The sequence below is a fragment of the Oncorhynchus clarkii genome, chromosome 22 (assembly GCF_045791955.1).
Source record: "Oncorhynchus clarkii lewisi isolate Uvic-CL-2024 chromosome 22, UVic_Ocla_1.0, whole genome shotgun sequence".
Lineage (NCBI taxonomy): Eukaryota > Metazoa > Chordata > Actinopteri > Salmoniformes > Salmonidae > Oncorhynchus > Oncorhynchus clarkii.
Genome location: NC_092168.1, coordinates 42,120,745 through 42,142,044, shown reverse-complemented (window position 1 = coordinate 42,142,044; position 21,300 = coordinate 42,120,745). Strand labels below are relative to the sequence as shown.

General features: G+C 41.0%; 1 protein-coding gene across 1 annotated transcript in view; it reads left to right on the top strand.

Annotated features, from left to right (window-relative positions):
- Positions 1–331: 331 nt before the first annotated feature.
- The window catches only part of LOC139380300 (contactin-associated protein-like 5), a 109,997-nt gene continuing 89,028 nt past the window's right edge, over positions 332–21,300 (top strand). Inside the window, exon 1 of the mRNA XM_071122887.1 lies at positions 332–506. Within this exon, the coding sequence (XP_070978988.1) occupies positions 332–506 (175 nt within the window). The remainder of the gene's footprint in view (positions 507–21,300) is intronic.

Below are 21,300 nucleotides of genomic sequence, written 5' to 3'. Positions count from 1 at the left end.
TTTTAATTAATTTGTACACATTTCTTAAAACATAATTCCACATTATTTGGGTATTTTGTGTAGGCCAGTTACACGAAATCCAATTTAATATATTTTAAATTCAGGCTGTACCCACAAAATGTGGAAACAGTCAAGGGGTGTGAATACTTTCGGAAGGCACCGTAAACACACACAAACACACACTACAGTACCCCCACCCACCCTAAAGAGAAATTGAAAGAGAGAAATTGATAGAGAGAGAGAGAGATATTCTTCGATATTCCCTGTGCATCCGGGAAGGACTGTTAACGGGGGAGTGGTTTACTTTTTCACTTCGCTTCAAGCACAGCGCATGATTCCGTCCGCGCTTGAGACATTTGGAGGCATCGCTTTCATGAGATTTAATCTCTTTTTACAACAAGGATATATCACAGTAGCGAGGATGGAATTGAGAAAGTTGTCACGGTTATATTTCTTCATTGTCTGTGTTTTGAAAACCTCCAGCTCTGCATCCGCTGCCAATCACCGTGAGTATCAGAAGTTGGAAATGAAACAGCGCGCGTTTTGTGACATGCATTTTGCAGTAGTCGTATGACTCGAATGAATGAAAAAACAGATGTGCCTGATGAAGCAATAGCCTAGCTAATAACGTTGTTTCTAGGGGTATTTTTATGTAGGCTATAGGTGTAGGGCCATTTGTTGAAGCTATAAAGTGAGAAATGTGCTTTCTTCGCCCACTATCTGTGATATACATTGATATACATTGTTCTAGATGGCTTATCTTCGGATGATTCAATCACTTGGCTATTTAAATATCCGTCGGCAACACAATTGTCATAGCAGCACAATTAGCAGTAACATCATCTTGTGGAAATTATATAAAATTCTGTTGTCATTCACGCCATCGTTGGTATCTGTTTCTCTCTCTGGTATGCCTTATATTACATCGACATTCATTTGTTTTTGCTTTGCTGTGCGAAAATCCCTTTTAATGAACTGTATTAGTCCAATTGTTTTGATATTGTCGTCGCTAGAGGTCATCATTCCTCATCTGAGTTTTTAGTTGGAGGATAAATGGTGTATTGTCTAACCAATTACATGTATGTATGTGTGTATATATATATATATATATATATATATATATATATATATATATATATATATATATATATATATATACACGTATGTATGTATGTATGTATGTATGTATGTATGTGTGTATATATGTGTGTGTATATATATGTATATGTGTGTGTGTGTGTTGCCTATCTGCTAAATAGGAACCAGGTAGAGCTGGGAAATATTGAATAAAATCAATTTCACGATAAATTTACTCAATTCTCATGATAACGAAATGTAATGATACGTTTCTAATGTGCACCACAGTTATAAAAGAAAAAGACCAATTAAACTACTACTACTACTTTGAATGTTTTAGCTATCAATTGTCACATTAACGATTACCCACATTTTTCTAGGACGGCCCTGTACAAAGCCCGGGGGTGGGTTGTTGATAAATATCACCTTTATGATACAGTATTTGTTTCTGTATCCATTACCACCTCTGTACCTGAGCTATTTGAATGTCTAGCCTTAAATGTGGGCCTTGGTAATAATGCCCATCTGAGGTTATCGCCCTTCCTCTGCCTCCATATGTGCTCTTATCAAATTGTCTGACCTGCTGTCTAACTATGCTAACTCAGAATTATTAATAGAGGATGATCTTAATCTGGATTGGTGGATGCAGGTATCTGATAGGCTGGAAGGTATTTGTACTGAGCTAAATCTAATTCAGCTGATAACTAAACCAACTAGCCTTTAAACACCTTGAAAAATCTACTGTTAGATATTATTGTAACAAATGTCCCTTGTAAGTTTACAGCCAATGGGATATTTGATAATGAGTTCAGTGACCATTGTCCCATTGCCTGCATAAGAGATGTTAAGCTACCTAAATCTCGCTTAGGCATTATTACAACGAGACATTGTAGGAATTTTAATGAGCAATATTTTTGGTCTGAGCTGGGGTTGGAGAGAGGGGTGAAGTGTGCCCAATTTGACTGTCGCATGGAGCGAGTTTCCCAAAGGCTGGAGCATCAGCCTTCTCGCCCGCTCCAATTTCGATCCAGTAGCGTTCACTTCACAAGCTCAGGGCATGCCTGCCCCAGCATGCATTTGTAATTGTGTGCTACAATAGCCCCTTGCTTTAGCTACTGCCATCTAGTATGCTAAATATTTTCATAAAGAAACTGATCAAACACACAGGTGAAATATCAAGGTGACTTAGAAAAATATGGAGAACCAAGAGAGGGTGTGTGGTGATGTAGTAACTAAACAATCATGGTGTAATCTGAAAAGATGGGTATCCCAAAAGTATGATGGTGTACTTACTACGTGCACATGCTAACAGAAAGGAACAAGGTGGAGAGCTAGCTAAGTGTGTCATTGTAGCAAAGTATTTATAAATAAATAATCGTATCTCTTAAAAGTTTTGTTCATTTTCATTCTATCTATACTTGAGGTCGACCAATTATGATTTTTCAACGCCAATACCGATTCCGATTATTGGAGGACCAAAAAAAGCAGATACCGATTAATCATTTATTTGTAATAATGACAATTATAACAATACTGAATGAACACTTTTCTTTTACCTTCATATAATACATCAATAAAATCAATCTAGCCTCAAATAAATTATGAAACATGTTCAATTTGGTTTAAATAATAATGCAAAAACAAAGTGTTGGAGAAGTAAAAGTGCAATATGTGCCATGTAAGAAAGCTAACGTTTGAGTCCCTTGCTTAGAACATGAGAACATATGAAAGCTGGTGGTTCCTTTTAACATGCGTCTTCAATATTCCCAGGTAAGAAGTTTTAGGTTGTAGTTATTATAGGACTATTTCTCTCTATACCATTTGTATTTTATATACCTTTGACTATTGGATGTTCTTATAGGCACTTTAGTATTGCCAGTGTAACAGTATAGCTTCCGTCCCTCTCCTTGCTTCTCCCTGGGCTCGAACCAGCAACACAACGACAACAGCCACCTTCGAAGCAGCGTTACCCATGCAGGGCAAGGAGAACAACTATTAGAAGGCTCAGAGCGAGTGATGTTTGAAACGCTATTAGCACGCACTAACTAGCTAGCCATTTCACTTCGGTTACACCAGCCTCATCTCGGGAGTTGATAGGCTTGAAGTCATTAACAGTGCAATGCTTGACGCACAACAAAGAGCTTCTGGCAAAACGCACGAAAGTGCTGTTTGAATGAATGTTTACGCGCCTGCTTCTGCCTACCACCGCTCAGTCAGATACTCAGATACTTGTATGCTCAGTCAGATTATATGCAATGCAGGACACGCTAGATAATATCTAGTAATATCATCAACCATGTATAGTTAACTAGTGATTATGATTGTTTTTTATAAGATAAGTTTAATGCTAGCTAGCAACTTACCTTGGCTTACTGCATTCGCGTAACAGGCAGTCTCCTTGTGGAGTGCAACGAGAGAGAGGCAGGTAGTTATTGCGTTGGACTAGTTAACTGTAAATTTGCAAGATTGAATCCCTGAGCTGACAAGGTAAAAATCTGTCGTTCTGCCCCTGAACAAGTCAGTTAACCCACCGTTCCTAGGCCGTCATTGAAAATAAGAATGTGTTCTTAACTGACTTGCCTAGTTAAATAAAGGTATAATACATTTTAAAAATCCGCAAATCGAAATACCGATTTCCGATTGTTATGAAAACTTGAAGTCGGCCCTAATTAATCGGCCATTCCAATTAATTGGTCGACCTCTAGTCTGTAATCATGGCCGGGTGTGGCCTGATCATTTGTTAATTTAAAGATATAAATAGAACATATAAAAAGCATGAATGAATGGATGAATGAATGAATGAATGAATGAATGGCCTGCATACTCACCAGACATGTCACCCATTGAGCATGTTCAGGATACTCTTTATTGACGTGTACGATAAGCGTGTTCCGGTATCCCGCAACTTTTGCACAGCCATTGAAGAGGAGTGGGACAACATTCCACAGGCCACAATAAACAGCCTGATCAACTCTGTGAAAGATTTGTCGCACTGCATGAAGCAACTGGTGGTCACACCAGATACTGACTGGTTTTCTGATCCACACCCCTAAGGTATACAGTATGAACTGTAACTCAGTAAAATCTTAGAAATTGTTGCATGCTGCATTTATATTTTTTGTTCAGTGCAATTATAATTCAATGCAATTTATAGACTATAATGATTTAATACAACAAAATGTTAAATTCTGAGTGCTTTATGTCCCTACCAGCCTAGTGTGTCGCACTCACAAATGATTCACAATGCATTTCTTTGTAGGTCTTGAAATAATTTAAATAATATAGAATACATAATTCATTTTCGTTCCTTCTTAGGCTACCTGTCTGGGTCCTATTTAGAGTGTTTATATGCTGATTAATACGACATGTTGTCACGCCCTGACCTTAGAGATCCTTATTATTCTCTATGTTTGGTTAGGTCAGGGTGTGTCTCGGGTGGGAAAGTCTATGTTTTCTCTTTCTTTGTTTTTGCCCGAGTGTGGTTCCCAATCAGAGACAGCTGTCTATCGTTGTCTCTGATTGGGGATCATATATAAGTTGTCATTTTCCTTTTGTGTTTTGTGGGATTATGTTTTCTGTTTAGTAGCTGAACCTGACAGAACTGTGCGCTTTCGTTTTTTTGTCTTTGTTATTTTGTTTGGTGTCATCAATAATAATATGTGGAACGCCTACCAAGCTGCGCCTTGGTCGCCTTCTACAAACGAGAGCCGTTACACATGTAGCCTATTTGAAATGATGAGCACTTGTAGTTTCCTTTTTGTTTCTCAAAATACTTTTCATTAAAATAATTAGATTTTGTTTCAATACTTCAGAACCTAATGGTAGGTCCAGGTAGTCACAAAAATACTATATATACAAAAGTATGTGGGCACCCCTTTTTAAATGACTTTATTTGGCTATTTTAGCCACACCCGCTGCTGACAGGTGTATAAAATCGAGCACACAGCCATGCAATCTCCATAGACAAACATTGGCAGTAGAATGGCCTTACTGAAGATCTAAGTGACTTTCAATGTGGCACTGTCATTGGATGCCCACTTTCCAACAAGCCAGTTTGTCAAATTTCTGCCCTGCTAGAGATGTCCCGGTCAACTGTAGGTGCTGTTATTGTGAAGTGGAAATGTCTAGGAGCTACAACAGCTCAGCCGCGAAGTGGTGTGCCACACTAGCTCACAGAACGTCACCGCTGAGTGCTGAGCGCATAGCACGTAAAAATCATCTGTCCTTGCAACACTCACTACCAAGTTCCAAACTGCTTCTGGAAGCAATGTCAGCACAATAACTGTTAGTCGGTAGCATCATGAAATGGGTTTCCATGGCCAAGCAGCCACACACGAGCCTAAGATCACCACGTGCAATGACAAAGGTTGGCTAGAGTGGTGTAACACTCACCACCATTGGACTCTGGAGCAGTGGAGATGCGTTCTCTAGAGTGATGAATTATATATCACCATTTGGCAGTCTGACGGAGGAATCGTGGTTTGCGGATGCCAGGAGAATGCTACAGTTTGTGAAGTTTGGTGAAGGAGGAATAATAGTCTGGGGCTGTTTTTCATGGTTCAGGCTAGGCCCCTTAGTTCCAGTGGAGGGAAATCTTAACATTTCAGCATACAATGATATTCTAGGTGATTCTGTGCTTCCAACTTTGTTGCAACAGTTTGGGGAAGGCCCTTTCCTGTTTCAGCATGACAATTCCCCTGTGCACAAAGCAAGGTCCATACAGAAATGGTTTGTCGAGATCAGTGTAGAAGAACTTGATTGGCCTGCATAGAGCTCTGATCTCAACCCTATCGAACACATTTGGGATGAATAGGAACAGTGACTGTGAGCCAGGCCTAATCTGCCCAAAATCTGTGCCCAACCTCACTAATGCTCTTGTTGCTGAATGGAAGCAAGTCACTGCAGCAATGTTCCAACATCTAGTGGAAAGCCTTCCCAGAAGAGCGGAGGCTGTTATAGCAGCAAACGGGGGACCAACACCATATTAATGCCCATGATTTTGGAATGTTCGACGAGCATTACATACTTTTGGTATGTAGTGTAGATGGGTGTTGGTTAAATTGTGATTTTAATGGAGCGGCATTTGTTTTTCCTGTAAGAGCGTTTTTTTAGCAGAGAGGTTGGAAAGGATGTGACGCACTGGAGCCCAAACACCGCTCCATGAGCACGATTTCCAACCACTCAACTCCGCTCACATACTCTGGCTGGGGTTGAGTGAGTGGTGGGTTATGTCAACTATCAATGTGATTAGGCCCTTAATTGTTTAACTCTGTTGCAGATAAACATGCGCCGTACAAAATACTAATGATAAAAGAGATCATATACCTACTATTTTGAAATATAATTTCAAAATGGTCATTCCTAGCCAATGAATTAGAATCCCTGAAAACTCCTGACTAAGAAATGTTTTAAGTTCTCACTCTATTCTAAATATGCACCGATCTGGACAGCACTGTTTCAGCCACTATGCTTGTATTATATTTGTTAAATTGCCTAGATCATAAAACTCATTGTGCTGCCTTATTCATAGACATTTCCATTTATAGAACTATTTGACAGACAGGACACAGTGTGCTTTCAGATGGTGTCAAGTTTAGTTTCCTCGATATTACAAAAGGTGTACAGCAGGGCTCGACTTTGGGACCTGTTCTCGTTACTATTTAGATAAAAAATATTGGTCTATGTATTAAATCCTGTAATATTCATTTGTATGCTGTTGACCAAGCTATGTTAGAGCTGCAATCTGATTTTGTTATAATACAGAAAGCCCTTGTTGATTTAAAACGTGTACTTAATGCGGGCAAAACTAAATACTGTATATTTTCTCTAATTCACAGAAAAAAATCTCAGATGGCCACATATTCACTCATTGGGTGGTTCTCTCATCGAGCTGGTTCACTCCTCTAAATATCTTGGCTTTTGGATTGATAAAGACCTCACGTTTAAAACAAACATACTGATTTGCTAAGATTTAAAGTAGGCTTTTTAAAAAAAATAGATCTTGCCTCTCCAAGAACAGCAGGAAGAAGATTGTACAGTTAACTTTCCTGCTAGCTCTTGATTATGGTGACACCATTTACCAGAATGCAGCAGCCACTACTCTTAAACCATTTAATGCCGTCTACCATTTTAATTTGACCTTTATTTTCCATAGCGCTCTTCGCTTTATTACTAACAATAAAATATCTAATTCGGTAACAGTAGTCAATGCAGCCTAAAGTAAATTGAAATAAATGTTGGGAAGTGCCTATTTGGGGATGTGTGATTTCTGATTGCCTTAACTAATAAGCTCAGTGTCACGCCCTGACCTTAGAGCTTTTTATGTCTCTATTTTGGTTTGGTCAGGGTGTGATTTGGGTGGGCATTCTATGTTCTTTTTTCTATGTTTCTGTATTTCTTTGTTTTGGCCGGGTATGGTTCTCAATCAGGGACAGCTGTCTATCGTTGTCTCTGATTGGGAACCATACTTAGGTAGCATTTGCCCACAGGGTTTTTGTGGGTAGTTGTTTTCTGTATGGTTTAGTTTCCTTGCAGAACTGTTCGTTTTCCTCTTTGTTCTTTTTGTTCAAGTGTTCTGATTTGAATAAAATATCATGAACACGTACAACGCTGCGCTTTGGTCCAGTCATTTACAGGAAGAGGATCGTGACACTCAGCTAATATGCACTAATAAGCTAAGTCATTGTTCTTCACCTCAATTAGTAAGTCAACGAAGTCAGCAGTTTTTTTTTTTTTACATTCTTTACAAACACTCTCCACCTCAATAATCATCAGGCCCTGGTGTGAAAGAGCAAAATGTCATGCTCTTAATTGACAAAATAGGTCTATAGGTCTACTGCTACATTGCCCTAGCCTATATCTTAGTGCCATGCGCTAATTTATTTTGCCGCCACTGGCTCACGGTGAATCAATGTGTCCATATGGCAGAAGCTGGTGCTCTCGCATTAGTGGAATTTTTACTTATAGATTTTTATCATTTTCATTCCGATTTGTATTATTAACAACATGACAATCATTTTGAGAAATGAAAGCGTTATTATTGAAATGAAACTGTTCCACGAAAATGAACATATGAAAATCTTAACTGGCACGCAGATCAGTAGAAATGGTAGAATAAATTGTTAGCTTCAAAACTTTAAACTGACCGTTGTGAACAGAGCTCACATTTCTTTGTACTGCATAAATACAACGGGTGTGTGTGGAAAAAGATAACGAGGGGTGTTGTAGCTAAGATTGTTCCCAATAAAACTCAGCACAAATGGACAGCAATGTGATCCATTGTGGAGAAAAGCGCTCACCCCGATCCAGCACCGGATGAAAAACATCCAGCACTCTTGCTTGCTTGGCTAGTGGGCTAGTACACCTTCGTGTTTGACATGGGCTGGAGCAGGCCTGCGAGCCGAGAGCGAGAGAATGCCATGTTCCTTTTTTGATATTGCTCCCATTCCCTTTTCGCCAAGTTTAGAATTGCAAACTAATAGAAAATAGAAGTGGAAAACTATTGTGAGTACTAAACTGTTTATCGTGCCACAGAGAGTATTTCCACCCCCAAAACCCCACAACTGAATAGGTAACAAAAATTCAGGATATCAACAGGTTTCTTCCAGAGGCTGTGCATCAGTCACCTGGTGCTGATACTGTCATGGTTCATGTGGGGTCGAATTACATTATGAAGGGCAGCTCAGAACAGCTGAAGATGGATTTTAAAGAACTGATTGGGTCACTACTTGACACCGACAAACCCCCCATAATATCTGGCCCTCTGCCCTAGTGGCATTGAACAGTTCAGCAGACTTTTATCCCTCCATAACTGGCTACGAGACTAATGCTGCTCTGTGGGTGTAACATTTATTGACAATTTTGATAACTTCTAGAAACAAAGCTTGTATTATATGGAGGATGGGATCCACCCAAATCATTTGGGTTCCTGGATCCTTTCACAGAATTATAAGGCTGCACTGAGACAATGATTTATCAATGACCCAAGCCCTGCCCATTTAATCCCTACTATTGATGATGCTAAGTTGCCAAGATAAAGCAAAGCAGTTCGACACACAACAACACAGAGTTACACATGGAATAAACAAACATACAATCAATAATACAGTAGGAAAATCTATATACAGCATGTGCAAATGAGGTAGGGTAAGAGAGGTAAGGCAATAAATAGGTCATGGTGGCAAAGTAATTACAATATAGCAATTAAACATTGGAATGGTAGGATGTGCAGAGGATGAATGTGCAAGTTGATATACAGAGGTGCAAAGGAGCAAGATAAATAAATAAATAAATACAGTATGGGGATGAAGTAGATTGGATGGGATATTTACAGATGAGCTATGTACAGGTGCAGTGATCTGTGAGCTGGTGCTTAAAGCTAGTGAGGGAGATAAGAGTCTCCAGCTCCATAGAAGTTTGCAGTTCGTTCCAGTCATTGGCAGCAGAGAACTGGAAGGAGAGGCGGCCAAAGGATGATTTGGCTTTGGGGGTGACCAGTGAGATATACCTGCTGGAGCGCGTGCTACAGGTGGGTGCTGCTATTGTGACCAGTGAGCTGAGATAAGGCGGGGCTTTACCTAGCAGAGACTTGTAGATGACCTGGAGCCAATGGGTTTGGCGACGAGTATGAAGCGAGGGCCAGCCATACAGGTCGCAGTGGTGGGTAGTATATGGGGCTTTGGTAACACAACGGATTGCACTGTGATAGACTGCATCCAATTTGTTGAGTAGAGTGTTGGAGGCTATTTTGTAAATGACATCGCCGAAGTCGAGGATCGGTAGGATGGTCAGATTTACGTGTAGGTTGGCAGCGTGGGTGAAGGATGCTTTGTTGCGAAATAGGAAGCCGATTCTAGATTTAATTTTGGATTGGAGATGTGTAATGTGAGTCTGGAAGGACAGTTTACAGACTAACCAGACACCTAGGTATTTGTAGTTGTCCACATATTAAGTCAGAACCGTCCAGAGTAGTGATGCTGGTCGGACGGGCAGGTGCGGGCAGCGATCGGTTGAAGAGCATGCATTTAGTTTTACTTGCATTTTAGAGCAGTTGTAGGCCACGGAAGGAGAGTTGTATGGCATTGAAGCTCATCTGGAGGTTAGTTAACAAGTGTCCAACGAGAGGCCAGAGGTATACTGAATGGTGTCGTCTGCGTAGAAATGGATCAAAGAATCACCAGCAGCAAGAGCGACATCACTGATGTATACAGAGAAGGGAGTTGGCCCGAGAATTGAACCTTGTGGCACCCCCATAGAGACTGCCAGATTTGCGGACAACAGGCCCTCCGATTTGACATACTGAACTCTATCGGAGAAGTATTTGGTGAACCAAGCGAGGCAATCATTTGAGAAACCAAGGCTGTTGAGTCTGCCAATAAGAATGTTGTGATTGACAGAGTCGAAAGCCTTAGCCAGGTCGATGAATACGGCTGCACAGTAATGTCTCTTATCGATGGCGGTTATGATATCGTTTAGGACCTTGAGCGTGGCTGAGGTGCACCCATGACTAGCTCTGAAACCAGATTGCATAGCGGAGAAGGTACAGTGAGATTCTAAATGTCTGGTAATCTGTTTGTTAGAAAGGCAGGGTAGAATTGATATAGGTCTGCAGCAGTTTGGGTCTAGAGTGTCTCCCCCTTTGAAGAGGGAGATGACCGCGGCAGCTTTCCAATCTATGGGAATCTCAGACGATATGAAAGAGAGTTTGATCAGGCTAGTAATAGGGGTTGCAACAATTTCGGCAGATAATTTTAGAAAGAGAGGGTCCAGATTGTGTCGCACTGCTGATTTTTAGTGGTCCAGATTTTTGCAGCTCTTTCAGAACATTGGCTATCTGGATTTTGGTGAAGGAGAAGTGGGGGAGGTTTGCGCGAGTTGCAGTGGGGAGCGCAGGGCTGTTGACCGGGGTAGGGGTAGCCAGGTGGAAAGCATGGCCAGTCCTAGAAAAATGCTTATTGAGATTCTCAATTATTGTGGATTTATTGGTGGTGACAGTGTTTCCTAGCCTCAGTGCAGTGGGCAGCTGGCAGGAGGTGCTCTTATTCTCCATGGACTTTACAGTGTCCCACTGTACTGCAGGATGCAAATTTCTGTTTGAAAAAGCTAGCCTTATCTTTCCTAACTGCATGTGTATTTTGGTTTCTAACTTCCCTGAAAAGTTGCATATCATGGGGGCTATTCGATGCGAATGCAGAACTCCACAGGACGTTTTTGTGCTGGTCAAGGGCAGACAGGTCTGGAGTGAACCAAGGGCTAAATCTATTCCTGGTTGTACATTTTGTGAATGAAGCATGCTTATTTAAGATGGTGAGGAAGGCACTTTTAAAGAATAACCAGGCATCCTCTACTGACGGGAGGAGGTCAATGTCATTCCAGGATACCCCAGCCAGGTCGATTTAGAAAGGCCTGTTCGCTGAGCTTCCCAGTAAAGCAAGAAACACATTTAAGCATCACAGAAAGGTGTTAAAAATAGCCCACCTTAACATATGTAACTAAAGAAACAAGGTTCATATAATCAATAATTTGCTAGTAACATTCATATTCTGACAATCTCTGAAACTCACTTAGATAATACCGTTGATGATACAGTGGTAGCAATACATGGTTATGAGATCTAAAGAAAATACAGAAATGTCAAAGGTGGAGGTGTGGCTGTTTTTATATTCAGAACCAGATTCCTGTAAAGCTTAGAGAGGATCTCATGTTAAATACTGTTGAAATAATATGGCTACAGGTTCATCCGTCTCACCTGAAGCCCATTTTGGTTGGAAGCTGCTATTGACCACCATATGCTATCATTCTGTCACGGGTGAATAGGAGTGGAAGGTAGGAGTCAGGTGCAGAGAGCAAAGGGTTCAAGAAAAATAGGCAATTTATTCCGGCACAAACGGTCATGCCCAAACACAAGGCGGAAAACACTGACCAACCCAAAACACAGGATAAAACGCTCCGGAGCACAAAACCACAGCCAACACTAAACGTGAACACAAAATAATCCTGCGCAAAATAGAGCGGGCCTAACAAGCTTTAAATAGGCTAGAAAATCAAGAAAACACAAATAGGAACAGGTGCAACTAATAAGACTAAACTTACAGAAAAGGAAAAAGGGATCAGTGGCGGCTAGTAGGCCGGTGACGACGACCCCCGAGCACCGTCCGAACAGGCAGTGGAGCCAACTTCTAGTAGGCCGGTGACGACGACCGCCGAGCACCGCCCGAACAGGCAGGGGAGCCAACTTCGGCGGGAGTCGTGACACATTCAGTATCTGGATAACATGCGTGAAATGCTTGATAAAAATGTATATGATATCATTAGAGAGATATATTTTCTGGGTGATTTAAATGTTGACTGTCTTTCATCAGGCCACCCACTCCAGAGAGAGCTTCAAACTGTAACTAGGGCCTGCAAATGGTTCAGGTTATCAATCAACTGACCAGGGTAGTTACAAACAGCACCGGAATGAAATCATCAACATGTATTGATCACATCTTTACTAATGCCTCAGAAATTAGTTTGAAAGCAGAATCCAAATCCACCAGATGTATTTATCACAATTTTGTAGCCATATCTAGGAAAACCAACGTTTCGAAGGCTGGGCCTAATATAGTGTGTAAGAGGTCATACAATAAGTGTTGTAGTGATTCCTATGTTGTTGATGTAAATAATATTTGTGGTGTGTCGTGTTCTTATCCCAGTTACTAATAAGCATGCACTTATTATGAAAATGACGGTAAAAACTGTTACAATCTGTGGATTGATGAGGAATTGAAAAATGCTATGGTTGAGAGGGATGAGGCAAAATAAATGGCAGATAGGTCTGGTTGTACAACTGATTGGCAATTGTACTGCAAATTGAGAAATCATGTGACTAAACTGAATAAAAAGAAGAAGAAACTACACTATGAAACAAAGATGGATGACATAAAGAATGATAGTAAAACGCTTCGGAGCACCTTAAATGACATTTTGGGCAAAACGGCAAACTCTGCTCCATCATTCATTGAATCAGATTGCTCATTCATCACAAAACCCAATGACATCTACTTTAACAATTGTTTCATTGGTAAGAATAGCAAACTTAGGCATGACATGCCAGCAACAAACGCTGACACTACACATCCAAGTATATCTGATCAAATTATGAAGGACAAGCATTGTAATTTTGAATTCTGTAAAGCAAGTGTGGAAGAGGTGAAAAAATCATTGTTGTCTATCAACAATGACAAGCCACCGGGGTCTGACAACTTGGATGGAACATAATAATAGCAGGCTATATTGCCATTCCTATTTGCCATATCTTCAATATAAGCCTACTAAAAAGTGTGTGCCCTCAGGCCTGGAAGGAAGCAAAAGTCATTCCCCTACCTAAGGATAGTAAAGCCCCCTTTTCTGGCTCAAATAGCCAACTTATACACACACATGTTGTAGATATGTGGTAGTAGAGTAGGGGCCTGAGAGCACAAACATAATATGTTGTGTAATCTGGGGCCTGATGTACAAATGTATCATAATGTTTTTAAAAATGTATAACTGCCTTAATTTTGCTGGACCCCAGGAAGAGTAGCTGCTGCCTTGGCTAATGAGGATCCATAATAAACCCCAGGAAGAGTAGCTGCTGCCTTGGCTAATGGGGATCCATAATAAACCCCAGGAAGAGTAGCTGCTGCCTTGGCTAATGGGGATCCATAATAAACCCCAGGAAGAGTAGCTGCTGCCTTGGCTAATGGGGATCCATAATAAACCCCAGGAAGAGTAGCTGCTGCCTTGGCTAATGGGGATCCATAATAAACCCCAGGAAGAGTAGCTGCTGCCTTGGCTAATGGGGATCCGTAATAAATACAAATACAAATTATAGCATATCATAAGCACATCGTTTACGAAACAGAGCTGAGAGCTCTCAATGCACAATGGGGTCCATTTATAAATATCCCATGTTTTTGTCTTTCCCCTACCCAAATCCCATTATCAGTAATGCAACGGGAAAATAGTTTTATAGTTTTCATAGTTTAATATTTTTCAACACTAATTGTTGCAGTTTGACCATCTCACCACCAGGGGTGCTGCAGCACCCCTAACTCCCACAGCTATGGCCCTATCGGTTATTTATCCTAATGGCTGATGGTCGGTTTATTCTGTGTTATCCAACTTCAGAACCAGGCATGACCAAAATACTGGTAGTCTATGATTGTTTTCTAAAACAGAATTGGTGGGTGGCTGCTTACTCTGAGACCTGGCTCCAGTAAGATGGGCTGTTTATTCTAGTCATGTAACCCAGTGAACTGAGCTAAACTGACAGCTGCATTATTCATTTATGACTTTCTTGTGGTTCTCAAATGTATCCAGTGATCAGGATTGACATGCTGCTCAGAGATGAAATGGCTAGATTCTTCTAGAGGACAAGCAAATGACTGTTCTCATATTTACCTTTGAGAAACAAAATTAGAAGCCATAGATCTATCATGGGAGGTTTGTGTGGCCCCTGTGTCAGGTGACAGAGATAATGGCAGCCGCATTCTCTCAGAGGAGCATGTCCTCATGCACTCCTCTATCACAGAGAGATAACAAGGGGGCACTCTTAGGTCTGGTGCCCTATGAAGGCTACCAGATCTGGCTCCACGAGCAAATCTTCATAATTTATACTGAATATCCACACTGTCCTACATCTATATAACCTAATTCATCCAATGATTACCAGCGTACGCTGCTGGGCCCTCCTCTTCACATGGTACACATTGAAGCTCAGCAGGCGTTTGGACTTGTTTTATCATTTGTTTGTACTTATTGAATTGTGCTTGAAAAGGAAAGTTTCCTGCCGGGAGTGAAAGTGTGATTTTGAAGGTTGACTTTGGCTGGAAACAGCGGGACTTTCATAAACAGGCTGGAAACAGCGGGACTTTCATTACCAGGCTGGAAAACAGCAGGACTTTAATTACCAGGCTGGAAAACAGCAGGACTTTCATTACCAGGCTGGAAAACAGCAGGACTTTCGTTACCAGGCTGGAAAACAGCAGGACTTTAATTACCAGGCTGGAAAACAGCAGGACTTTAATTACCAGGCTGGAAAACAGCAGGACTTTAATTACCAGGCTGGAAAACAGCAGGACTTTAATTACCAGGCTGGAAAACAGCGAGACTTTCATTACCAGGCTGGAAACAGCGAGACTTTCTTTACCAGGCTGGAAAACAGCAGGACTTTCATTACCAGGCTGGAAAACAGCGAGACTTTCATTACCAGGCTGGAAAACAGCAGGACTTTCATTACCAGGCTGGAAAACAGCAGGACTTTCATTACCAGGCTGGAAAACAGCAGGACTTTCGTTACCAGGCTGGAAAACAGCAGGACTTTAATTACCAGGCTGGAAAACAGCAGGACTTTAATTACCAGGCTGGAAAACAGCAGGACTTTAATTACCAGGCTGGAAAACAGCAGGACTTTAATTACCAGGCTGGAAAACAGCGAGACTTTCATTACCAGGCTGGAAACAGCGAGACTTTCTTTACCAGGCTGGAAAACAGCAGGACTTTCATTACCAGGCTGGAAAACAGCGAGACTTTCATTACCAGGCTGGAAAACAGCAGGACTTTCATTACCAGGCTGGAAAACAGCAGGACTTTCATTACCAGGCTGGAAAACAGCAGGACTTTAATTACCAGGCTGGAAACAGCAGGACTTTCATTACCAGGCTGGAAAACAGCAGGACTTTAATTACCAGGCTGGAAAACAGCAGGACTTCCATTACCAGGCTGGAAAACAGCAGGACTTTCATTACCAGGCTGGAAAACAGCAGGACTTTCATTACCAGGCTGGAAAACAGCAGGACTTTCATTACCAGGCTGGAAAACAGCAGGACTTTAATTACCAGGCTGGAAAACAGCGAGACGTTCATTACCAGGCTGGAAAACAGCAGGACTTTCATTACCAGGCTGGAAAACAGCAGGACTTTCATTACCAGGCTGGAAAACAGCAGGACTTTCATTACCAGGCTGGAAAACAGCAGGACTTTAATTACCAGGCTGGAAAACAGCGAGACTTTCATTACCAGGCTGGAAAACAGCAGGACTTTCATTACCAGGCTGGAAAACAGCGAGACTTTCTTTACCAGGCTGGAAAACAGCAGGACTTTCATTACCAGGCTGGAAAACAGCAGGACTTTCATTACCAGGCTGGAAAACAGCGAGACTTTAATTACCAGGCTGGAAAACAGCAGGACTTTAATTACCAGGCTGGAAAACAGCGAGACTTTCATTACCAGGCTGGAAAACAGAGAGACTTTCATTACCAGGCTGGAAAACAGCAGGACTTTAATTACCAGGCTGGGAAACAGCAGGACTTTCTTTACCAGGCTGGAAAACAGCGAGACTTTCATTACCAGGCTGGGAAACAGCAGGACTTTCTTTACCAGGCTGGAAAACAGCGAGACTTTCATTACCAGGCTGGGAAACAGCAGGACTTTCTTTACCAGGCTGGAAAACAGCAGGACTTTAATTACCATGCTGGAAACAGTGGGGCTTTCATTACCAGGGCTATCTCTTGATATTACACACTTCACCATGCCTCTGTGGCACAGGATGCTGGTGAGGGGAGTACGGCTCATAATAATGACTTGAATGAAGTGAATAGAATGGTATCAAACACCAGGAAAACGTCCTCTCTGGCTGGAATAGTGCTTCAGTTGTCCAGCGACTCTATCACAGCTACTATATAAACTGTCACACAAACAACACCATATTATTATTATTAATTTGCTTTGATTTTCCATTCGGTTTCAGTTTGATTTAACTCTTTGAACAGACCTTTCAGAATAAATGACACCCCTTGACTGAGGCACTTACTGCAGTACATTTCGTACTGCACCACCCACAATGCAGCTGAGATGACAGCATCGTATTGTCGACGCATGCAGGTGTGAAAACAGTCCTGAATCCTCAACATATTCTACTGGATGATTCATGCAATGCAGGCTCTCACTCAGTCTCTAGAATGTAAGGAATTCCTACTGTTGTTGAGATTCATAAAAGGTTGATGAATTTATCAAGAGATACATGAGGCAGAACACAGCAGTACAAGGCTACTTCCTCTACTGTATAGACTCCAGTCTCCAGTATGGAGAAAAATCTCAGCTAGCTAGAACCTGGTATATACAGACCGCCATAGGCAATGAATGTTCAAAATCACCTCACATGAACGAGTCGATGAAAAGTGCATGTATAATAACATAGAAAGGCAATGGGAGGGAGTAGAAGTATGTAATTCACTCAGAGGAGGTAGGTGGGAGGAGCTATAGGAGGATGGGCTCATTGTAATGGCTGGAATGGAATTAATGGCACGGAGTCAAACATGGTTTTCATATGTTTGATGTGTTTGACTCCGTTCCATTTATCCAATTCCAGCCATTACAATGAGCCCATCCTCATATAGCTCCTCCCACCAGCCTTCTCTGAATTATAACGATCCAATTTCTTTTTTCCCCCCTGTTGGTAATGGTTCTGGATTTCCTTCACATATCTGACGTCATGTAATGGATCAATTCTGACCATTTTGTACAGTGTATAGTGCAGTCATTAATGTTGGTGATTATCTGGATGGATCAGAGATGGACAGCACACTGGCAGATGTAGAAAGGCAGATCAATATGGATGGCATACAGCAAAACACATTGACATTCAACCAAATATCCAAATAAAAGGGCACCCACTGATAAAGCCTGCCTTGTATGAGGTACTCTGGTGATGGGGTTATTGAATGTTTGAGTTGGCATGGCTTGGCAGGACTGGTAAAAATCTCAAGGCAATCCATATGATGCATCGTTCACTGTGTGGACACGCAGTGCCTTCAGAAAGTATTCATACCCCTTGACTTATTCCACATTTTATTGTGCTACAGCCTGAATTCAAAATTGATTAAATATATTTTTCTGTCACCCAACTACACACAATAACCTATAATGACAAAGTGAATCAACTTTAGAAACAGTGAGTCCTTCTGGGTAAGTCTCTAAGAGCTTTCCACACTTGGATTGTGTAACATTTGCCCATTTTATTATTTTCCAAAATGTTCAAGCTCTGTCAAATTTGTTGTTGCTCATTGCTAGACAACAATTTTCAGGTCTTGCCATAGATTGTCAAGTAGATTTAAGTCAAAACTGTAACTCGGCCAGTCAGGAACATTCACTGTCTTCTTTGTGATCAACTTGTGTATATGTGATAGGTTATTGTCCTGTTGAAAGGTGAAATCATCTCCCAGTGTCTGGTGAAAAGCAGACTGAACCAGGTTTTCTTCTAGGATTTTTCCTGTGCTTAGCTCCATTCCGTTTATTTTTTATCCTGAAACTCCCCAGTTATTAACGATTACAAGCATACCCATAACATGATGCAGCCACCACTATGCCTGAAAATATGGAGAGTGGTACTCAGTAATGCGTTGTATTGGATTTGCCCCAAAACAACACTTTCTATTCAGAACATAAAGTGAAGGGTTAGGGTTAGGGTTTTTGCAGTAGTACTTTAGTGCCTTGTTGCTTACAGGATGCAAGTTTTGGAATATTTTTATTCGGTACAAGCTTCCTTCTTATTCACTCTGTCGTTTAGGTTAGTATTGTGGAGTAACTTCACTGTTGTTGATCCATCCTCAGTTTTCTACAATCACAGCCATTAAACTCTGTAACTAACTTTTTAAAGTCAAGTCAAATCAAATCAATTTTTATTTGTCACATACACATGGTTAGCACATATTAATGCGAGTGTAGCGAAATGCTTGTGCTTCTAGTTCCGACAATGCAGTAATAACCAACTAGTAATCTAACCTAACAATTTCACAACAACTACCTTATACACACAAGTGTAAAGGGATGAAGAATATGTACATAAAGATATATGAATGAGTGATGGTACAGAACGGCATAGGCAAGATGGTCACCATTGGTCTCATGGTGAAATCCCTGAGCGGTTTCCTTCCTCTCCGAAAGGATCTCTAAATCTTTGTAGTGACTGGGTGTATTGATACACCATCCAAAGTGTAATTAATAACTTCACCATGCTCAAAGGGATATTCAAAGTATGCTTCTTTTATTTTTACCCATCTGCCCTTTGCGAGGCGTTGGAAAACCTCCCTGGTCTTTGTGGTTGAATCTGTGTTTGAAATTCACTGCATTACAGATACTTTGGGGGGTACAGAGATGATGTAGTCATTTAAAAATCATGTTAAACACTGTTATTGCACACAGAGTTAGTCCATGCAACTTATTATGTGACTGAATTTATTTAGGCTTACTGTAACAAAGGGGTTAAAAACTTATTGACATTTCAGCTTTTCATTTTTTATTCATTTGTAATATTCTTGTAAAGCATAATTCTACTTTGACATTATGGAGTATTGTGTTTGTAGGCCAGTGACAAAACATCTCAATTTAACCCATTTCAATTCCGCATGCAACAAAATGTGGGAAAAGAGGTGTGGATACCTTCTGAAGGCACATACAGTCAAGACATCACAATGGCAACAAGAAGTCAACAAATCAGGTTGATTACAATGGATTTTCTTTTCAGTACGCCTTATTCATACAGATTCTAAATGTTTCCTTGAAGAATTCAATTACTACTGCGTTAATGAAATGAAACAGGTTTCTCTGTTTGTTATATTTAGAGTGTGGATGGATGTGGATGGATGCATGGATGGATGGATGGAGGTGGATGGAAGGATATGTGGATGGATGGATGGAGTCTGTTTTGCACTTCCTCTGGTGTGTGACTTCAGGGAGCATGTTGCTAATTTGAAATGTGAGGAAAAAGGGCTTTGGTTCTTCACATTTTATAAAGCTGTTCTTGGCAACCTCCAGCTTGTGTTGTAAACACGGGTTCCGTTTAGTGCAGGAGTCAACAAATGACTCACCCTAAATGTACTCCCCGTTATGTGACAGTATACCTCTTATCTTTGTAAAAGGTTGTTTTTGGTTCTACTACCATACACCTGTGCTTGTTTATGTTATCTCCTCACAACCACCCATAGTGTATGTTGTATATTCTGAATACTGGAGGCATAATGAACCCTAATTTATCAATGTAAATTCATCTCCAATGTTTCTCTGCAGATTGTGTCAAAGTTGTATTATTCTTGGTTGTTTATCATAAGATATTTAATTTGGTCTGGAGAGGACAGCTAACTGGTATTGGTCTATGCTAAAACCAAACAAACAAAGCAACAACTTTTGAGATATATAATGCTTTTTAGAGAAATCATTGTATTTTATTTTTATGTGAACTTTATTTAACTAGGCAAGTCAGTTAAGAACAAATTCTTATTTACAATGACAGTCTACCCCGGCCAAACCCGGACGATGCTGGGCCAATTGTGCGCCGCACTATGAAACTCCCAATCACGGCCAGATGTAACAGCCTGGAATTGAACCAGGGACTGTAGTGACGCCACTTGCACTGAAATGCAGTGTCTTAGACTGCTGCGCAACCCGGGAGCCCCCTGGGAGAGGAAAAATCTATTTGATGAATGGTGGTGCCAGTGGAGGCATTTACATTTCCAATCGTATCGCTCACACACTGGTGCAACAGAATTCCCTATTTATAGAGTGCAATGAATATGCTACAAATAGCCGTAAAGTCCGTAAATTCCATCTTCTATTTATTTCTGGTGTTACTGGCAAAGGATTACAAACGCCCACTTAATATTGACAATGCCATTAAGAGAGCTATGATGCAGGAGCTTTGTCTGAGTCACAAGAATAACAAGGTATGTTTCTTTACTTTTCATCTCCAATGTAGACCGAGCAGACAGGAAGCAAAGGTTTTAAACTTGGGAAGGCCGCCAATCATTTTCTGTAAGCAGCTATTACTCTGCAGATTCAAACGATGATACAGGGATTAGGGTGGATCCTGTACACATTTTGAGCAGGACCCATGATTGAGCCAGACTGGTAGCTATAACAGCATAGCTTCTGTAACCAAATTACCAAATGAGTACATCTGGGATTGGGAAACCAGTTGTCTTTTTTTTAATGACAGACTGCCATTCTTTGCACTGTTTCTCCAGACAGTATTGTATTGTAAGAGTTATTTCCCAGTTCTTATGGAGTTGAGCCTTCAATACACCTGTATTTAATGTGAGTGGTCTGGTGACATTTCCACAGGCAGGAGAGAGGGCAACCGTATCAGACCCACCATCTGGGGCTGCTGGGATATGGAAGCCAAGCTGTCATTCTCGTCCAAAGGGAGCCT